The sequence below is a fragment of the Salvelinus sp. IW2-2015 genome, unplaced genomic scaffold, assembly GCF_002910315.2.
Source record: "Salvelinus sp. IW2-2015 unplaced genomic scaffold, ASM291031v2 Un_scaffold10506, whole genome shotgun sequence".
NCBI lineage: Eukaryota > Metazoa > Chordata > Actinopteri > Salmoniformes > Salmonidae > Salvelinus > Salvelinus sp. IW2-2015.
Genome location: NW_019951764.1, coordinates 1 through 7,688, shown reverse-complemented (window position 1 = coordinate 7,688; position 7,688 = coordinate 1). Strand labels below are relative to the sequence as shown.

The 7,688-nt window shown below is 44.8% G+C and overlaps 1 protein-coding gene across 1 annotated transcript; it reads left to right on the top strand.

Moving 5' to 3' along the window:
* The first annotated feature begins 2,011 nt into the window (after window positions 1–2,011).
* On the top strand, window positions 2,012–6,882 carry LOC112079959 (single-minded homolog 2-like). The gene is made up of 6 exons (XM_024145759.2): window positions 2,012–2,035; window positions 2,151–2,271; window positions 2,624–2,771; window positions 3,087–3,252; window positions 3,616–4,051; window positions 4,556–6,882. Exons 1-6 carry the CDS (start codon window positions 2,012–2,014, stop codon window positions 5,383–5,385), a joined length of 1,725 nt encoding a protein of 574 aa, XP_024001527.2. The 3' UTR covers window positions 5,386–6,882.
* Window positions 6,883–7,688: the final 806 nt, after the last annotated feature.

Genomic DNA, 7,688 nt, shown 5'->3' with positions numbered 1-7,688 from the left:
CAAAATCCCTTTGTTGTGTTTGTATTTTATTTTGTATTTCCTTTTTTTGTCTAATTGTACATTTGTTTGTTTCATCCCTCCCTCCTTTCCTTCCATACCTGGAGTCCAGGAAGATGAGCTTGAGGTCCAGGCTAGCCCTGAACATGAACATATTGCTAATGGAGCTTAATCTCTGTGATTCCACTGGGAGGCAGGGAGTGGCCCACCGCTACCAGGCCCACGATCTGATAACACGTGTCATACAGCGCCATGTCCATCACGTACTGACGGATCTTCAAATAGCCACTGCAATGGATTACCTGGGAAGCACAGAGATGAGAGGGGCTATACACAGTGATATAGAGATAGATACAGATACATGCATGTACATAGATATAGCTAGACAGAGTCTTTACACCTTGCTTAACATGTGTCCTGAATGTGGTTTTGTGTCCAATTTAGGTAGATCTGAGAGATAGATAAATTGAGACACAACATTGTTGGTAATGCAGAATTCTTATCTCACTCACCCTGCAAAAGAAAGAGCAGGTTCAACCTTCAGTTTACACCCCACTAAGTGCCCCCCCCCCCCCCCCCCTCCACCGCTCCATCCACCCCCTCCCCTTCCTGAAACAGCTACGTGTCTAGAAGCTAAAGGACTATTTATCTTCATCACTTCCTGTTTACCTATGCCAAAGCCGGCCTCGCCCCGGTCATTCAATAGCACTCGCCCAGTTCACACGGATGATTTATTCTACTACTTAACATAAATGGCTTGTTTATTGCCAATGTAAATTTACAGCAGATTTCCATTGCAATCTGCTAGGTGATTTATATTATATGGGGAGAGGAAGAAGGAGGGAGTCAAGAATACAGCTGTTGCATCTAAAGATGAGGATGGTGGAGGAACGACTGTGGAGTGTCTTAGAGAGAGGTGGTGGTGTCGTCGAAGATTTGAGTGGAAATGCTGCAGCTGCTGAGACTCAGACAATAATATGCAGTTTCAAATAACCTGTCAACACTGTGATAACACTATAATAACATTATAGACTCAATAGAACAAAACAAACAAATCTATAAATATAAGAAATATTTGTTTTTGATATAATAATAATCTCTTCAAAATGTATGCATTTCACTTGTATGCAAGTGTAGGTGTTTAATTTGAATTAGCTACTTTATCTTATATTGTTATTCATGAAAGGTTTGCTACTTCCAGAGACACAGATTCTCATGGCATACAGTAACAAAGAAATGTGATTTCAAATATTGCATTACATTATAGTAGTACCAGCGTGCAACTTTCACTGGGGACAGGGGGAGATAAACTAAGAAACCCGCACACTGCTCTTGATAGTATCACTGCACTTGATAGTATCACTGCTCTTGATAGTATCACTGCTCTTGATAGTATCACTGCTCTTGATAGTATACTGCTCTTGATAGTATCACTGCTCTTGATAGTATCACTGCTCTTGATAGTACACTGCCTGATAGTATCACTGCTCTTGATAGTAATCACTGCTCTATGATCACTGCTCTTGATAGTATCACTGCTCTTGTAGTATCACTGACTTGATAGTATCACTGCACTTGATAGTAATCACTGCTCTTGATAGTATCACTGCTCTTGATAGTATCCCTGCACTTGATAGTATCACTGCTCCTTGATGTATCACTGCACTTGATAGTATGCACTGCACTTGATAGTATCACTGCTCTTGATAGTATCACTGCTCTTGATAGTATCCCTGCACTTGATAGTATCACTGCTCTTGATAGTATCACTGCTCTTGATAGTATCACTGCTCTTGATAGTATCACTGCACTTGATAGTATCACTGCTCTTGATAGTATCACTGCTCTTGATAGTATTACTGCTCTTAGTAAGCTTTACGTATCGGCCTCAAGGGCTTCGTCAGAGCTTTTGACGGGGGATATGTCCCCCCACATTCTGAAATTGCATTTTTGTCCACCCCAGTTTTATCTTTGGAATGTGATACAAAACAAGGCAACGGTGTGCTTTAGGACCATGTGGATGCCTCCGAGCGGTCGGGTAGGCTGTTCGAGGTGTTTATCCGAGTGGATAAAAAATAAATAATAATAATAATAATATTATGTCTCCGCAAAAAGAACATCATGATTTAAAATGTTTTACTTTTGACTCCTGAACTCTGGATTCAAGGGTGGCTGAGTTGACGGGACACGAACCCCAGGACCTGATCGAGAAGACACTGTACCACCATGTGCACGGCTGTGACGCATTCCATCTACGCTTCGCTCACCACCTCTGTGAGTCAGTCACCCTCTGTGAACACATTGTGACACTTCTAACTAAACAACCCACACTCTCCTTGAGAGGGCTAGTGTTTCTGTAAGTGGCAACTGTGGAGTTTCTCACAGAATATGCATGCAGGTTTAAGAGGAAAATTAAAAGGATACAGTATTCATGACTCAAGGTATTCATGAGTATGTCAATGGAACTGAGCCTTTTGCAGTCACTCTCTCCCAAGCATTCTGTCTGCATTCTATAGCTATATGTGCACTTCTCTTTCTCTCCCTCAGTCTTTTATTCAGACACAGTGCAGTCTGGGATTTGATCTCTCACCCCCATCTTTCTCTCTCACCCCTCCCTCTTCTGCAGTGTTGGTGAAAGGGCAGGTCACCACTAAGTACTACCGTATGTTGTCCAAGCACGGGGGCTGGGTGTGGGTGCAGAGCTACGCCACCATCGTCCACAACAGCCGCTCCTCCAGACCCCACTGCATCGTCAGCGTCAACTATGTTCTCACGTGAGTCAACACTTTCCCCTTTCACCTTTGACCTGAGTGGGGCTGTGACAGGTGAATCACTCCCTAAAACACTTCCATTTAATAGTCTTGGACATTTTGTGGCAAAAGGTCTGGGTTTGAAACACAGGCTAATTTGTAAGGTGATGCCCCCGGTTTGTCTGTGTATGTTACATAGTACGAAATGGAGCGCTCTTCTTTCCTGAGGATAAAGTATGTGTTGGCCAAGCGTAGTGCAGGGCTGACGTGTGGAGGATATAACATGTGTGTGATGCTAATCCAAGCTGTTCTGTGCTGTATGTATATGTCCCTCCACAGGGACGTAGAGTATAAAGACATGCAGCTGTCTCAGGAGCAGAGTCGAGCGGCCAAACCCATCTTAGCCTTTAAGAGTGGCCTGGCCTCCTCTCAGGACCTCCGCAAACAACTCAAAACCAAAGCAGTCAAGATCAAGAGCAAACTGAAAACAGCCCCCTACCCTCAGGTACTACAGACTACTGCTCCTCACACTGGGTTACTAATACAGTTCATATGCAGTGTAGTACACACTACATACTGTACCTGTACTTTCACGCGTACTAAGATATCAGGATGAATAGCTTTATCCAGCTTGGAAAAAAAGGAGACACTGCAAACTCCTCAACGCAATGACCTTTTGCGTTGTATTCACAATCAGTAACTTTCCTTTTGAAAATTCATGAAATATCCTCTTCATAGTTATCCCAAAAATATAACAAGTAGGACTTGATTCTTTGTCTTAGCTTGACAAATGAACTGTACACAACACTGTCTATGTTAAAAAATAACAACACCACCATAATCTGTTGTCTACTGTCTCCACCTCCAGCCCAACAGCACCTACCACCCAGACAAGCTGGACTGCTCCCCCCAGGGAGGAAGTTGGAAGGAGAGCACCCCCTACCCCCTGAACCCCTGTCACGGGCAGATCTCAGGCCCTTCTGGAGGCCCAGAGGCTGGAGAGGTCCTGTGTAGTAGCAGCGCCCCCTATGGCCTCTCCTTCCCCTACCCCTATGGACACCTACCCCACACGGACTCCCAGAGGAGGTTGCGACACACCCAGGGTTCTTCCTCCGCCTCACCATCCCCGTCTTCCCCTGGCCTGGCCGCCCAGCAGCTGCTCAGCTCCCTGCAGGGTCGAGGGAGCGAGGGGCGGTGGAGCTGTGCCAACGCCAAAATCCACCATGGTACTAACCCTGCTCACACCCTGAGACCATTCGCTGCATCGTGCTCCATTACTACAGCCACCACAGCAGCATATTCAGGTATGGCTCTGGCTCAAAAGCATGGGGCTTCCAAATCAGAACTGAGGAACGCAGAGCTCTTTCTGCATGCTTTTGAATGCACTGCTAACTGATACGATCAGGTTTCCAGTAGCATTGCTATATTTTCAAAAAAAATGCTAGCACAGAAATTCTGGATGTTGCTAAATAACCATCTAACACATTTAGAAGCAGCTTGGAGGAAACAACACCTTAGGGAAGTTGAAAATAAGTTAAAACTTAGAAAAGGTGAACTGTCACTTTAAAGTGCTCTATCTTTTACGCCTTTTCCCTTTTTGTTCTCAGGTCAGACATGTTCATGAAAAACATGAAAAATCATTGCTGACTGTAGCATTGGGGAAACGCAGTGTATGCTGCACTGCTCACTTCCCTGCTCCTCTGATGTCACTGTTAAACCCTAATCATTCTCAAGATAGCGTTTTAGCTCAGTTTCACTGTAGCATTTTAGTCTGAATCTCACCGTAGAGTTTAATTTCTCCACGGCAGGCCCCGCGGCGAGCAGGAGATACCCCCCCTGCGAGCCCCTTCATGATGGCTTCTCCAGCTGCTCAACCCCGCGCCCTAACAGCAGGTTCAAGGAAGAGCCCTATGAGCATCACACGCTTGGCCAGAGCAAGACCACAGAGGACCGCCTGCACTCCCAGTCACAGGCTACTAAAGAGGACAGCAAGCTGCCGTTCAGTCGAGACTACCTCCACAAGGCCTCCGAGGGGAGTGGTTGTGTAGGAGGGGAGAAGCCGGTGTCCTGTCCCCTGTTGAGTAGCTCTGTGCTGGGGAAGGTGAGCTGCGAGCAGTCCCGGTCCTTCCATGGCCTGGGCCAACCCTTCCCCATGCAGGTGGTCCTGGAGCAGCGCAGGAGGCTGTGTATGATGGAATCCCCCTACAGCCACAGTGCCACCGGCCCCCTGGAGCACACGGACAGCAATGGGGAGCGGGGGAGCCCCAAGTTGCTGGATCCTGAGGCGGGGGAGGAGGAAAGGAGGATGTGGATGGGGGTTGGAGTTGAAGTTGGGGTTGGGATGGGGGTGGGAGTTGAAGTTGGGGTTGGGATGGGGGTGGGAGTTGGGGCAGGCCTGCCGGCCCAGGCTCCGTACATGTCTTTGAACCTCCACCACGTCTTGGCCAAACACAGCTCCTTCCAGGCCCCGCCCTACGCTGCCCTCGGCCATTTGTCGGACAGCTACGGTTACCGTGGTGATGAAATGGGTTCTTATGGCTACAAGAGCCAAAGCCCCGCCTCTGGCTCCTCCCCTGAGACCCACAGGGAGATCCCTCATTACATCGGCACGTCCGTCATCATCACCAACGAGAGGTGACACAGCCTGGGGTTGAAGGTCAAGAAGGGACAGACACCCTTAGACTTCAGCCTTTTTGGTCAGAAACAGACCATGACCAAAAGCTGTATCAGTGACTATGTTACTGTGTCAGACATAAGTCGAGTCATTTTCTGGGGACCCCCATTGCTGTTTTTCCCGATGCTTTCTACACAGATAAACCAACATCAGACTCCTGTAAGGAGCAGCCAGGAATTTCAGGTTTCTTGAATATATTATATTTTTGGCATACAGTTTAGCCAATAGCATATGTAATGCATTGTCACATTCTAGTTCAAAGCCATTTCTTTTGATAAGACCTCAATCACCTTTGAGCCATACAGTACATAATTTGAGGTACAAATTGCCTGTGAAGAATAGACCCCTCTAATGTTGTAACTCATAGAGGTACCAATCCTACAGACCTGAACAAGAAGAGACTATAGAATGTAGCATGAGTTCAACCCAATTTGCAAGCTAGTTCAAGTGCAAACTGTTTCCAATGCATGGATAAGTTATGCCAACCGAAAAATTACAGTTGCAAAAGTATTGAACGTGGACACTGTCTTGCAAACAGTAATGAGGGAAAATGTCCTTCATCCTCTTTTGAAGTTGGAATTAATTTGGTTTATTTTACCCATGGCAGAGATTGGAAACGTAATGTGTTTATTTATTATTGTGCAACACAAAGCAGCTTGCTTATTTATGAAGGAAACCAGGGTCTAACAAGTATAATGAAAAAAAATCTACTGCATTGGGGGAAATGAAATGAAATAAAACAAGGTAGTTTGCTTTCATTCTGAATAAACAATTCAAATGAAATGTCATGCCAGACAGTCATTGTCCGTTTCTATTTTCAGCTCTTCTTTATTCCTCAGAATGCATCGTGAATATCATCTGGTTATTGAAGAGGTCTGTGGACATTGCTGTGATATCAATCACGTCAAATGTCCGAATATGAGGCACTTTAATATAATAGTTACATATAACCTTCTTGCTTTCTTTCTATGAGGTCATCTTGAAATACACCTTACGTCCTCCTGCCTGTATCCCATCAACCTGGTAAAATGGGCCCTACAAATGTATGTATGTGGGAGTGTGTTCTCCCAATGACTGCAAGTAACTGTCCATCCACTGTGGTCTTCTGTATCCATACACCCCTCCACATTCCCCTTAGGACACATATAGACAGTCAGGGAGTTATTTGGACAAGCCCGTCACACATCCAGGGGTCCACATCTACACAGTCCGATGACAGCCAAGGACCACTGGAGACACTCCATGTTTACACCTGAACTCAAACCAGCAGAAGCTCTGAAAGTATTAGGCACTTCCATAAAAAACGGTATTATTCTCATATCAGTGTTATGTACAGTATATCAACAATGGTCCCATTTATTTCTAAAGCAACCTAAAAGAGCCAGTGTAATTTGTGCTTTATGAATTTCAGAGGTCAGAAAATGTACAATGTAACACCAAATAAACATTACAGGTAACCACTGGGTTTTGCATGTTTCAAATAGAGCATAAAAACATTCAAATACAATAATGCACCTTTCACTAGTTTTCAAAGCCTCTTCAAAGTTTATGTAAATACTGTATGTCCACTCCATATACTTGTTTTCCCTGCTAGTCTTTTAGGTTTCATCACGATGGGATATGAAGTCAGTCAACCATTCCCTATCTAACCAGTACACATGTCAGAATGCTTGTCAAACAAAGTTCAGCAAACATATCAGCTCTCAACCATTATTTTCTCAATCTTACATCCTTCACTTCATTCTGTTTTCTATAACTTATAGAATAGAGTTAGCGTAAACATAGAAGCCAAGGATTCCCATCTAACTACCCTTTAAAACAACATGTCTAGATTTTCTTGAAGAAAAGCTGATATTTGAAGGTGAGCCAAAGGGCTCTGCTGTCTCTCTGGGGAGGCTGGATTGAGATGTGGTATTATGCAGCCAATATTAAAGAGGATAGATCCCTTTGGACCCTTGAGACCTGCCACTGAAATTGTTAAATGGGATATTGAGGAGGCGCCATTTATGGATCCAGAGGTAAGCTATTTGCTTAATGAACTTTAGGCTTGAGAAACTCTGGAGTCTTTGTAGCTGATGCTCCAGAGTGTACACACGCACACCATCAGCTACATCAGAACGGTGCAGCTAAGACCTAAATCTTCATTGATCAAAATCGCTACATTGGAAGCCAGTTGTTTTCAACAGCGTTCAGATGTTGTTTCCTCAAAAAGTAACAGTACTCATAAAACCAGGCACTGTAAATACCTCAATGTTGCCATTGAATAC

Bases quoted from the DNA above. Each gene is read 5' to 3' on its own strand.
- LOC112079959 (XM_024145759.2), top strand. From the start codon at position 2,012: ATGTGGATGCCTCCGAGCGGTCGG. The intron at 2,036-2,150 runs GTAGGCTGTTCG...TTTGACTCCTGA, and splicing joins GGATGCCTCCGAGCGGTCGG to ACTCTGGATTCAAGGGTGGC. The intron at 3,253-3,615 runs GTACTACAGACT...CTCCACCTCCAG, and splicing joins AAACAGCCCCCTACCCTCAG to CCCAACAGCACCTACCACCC.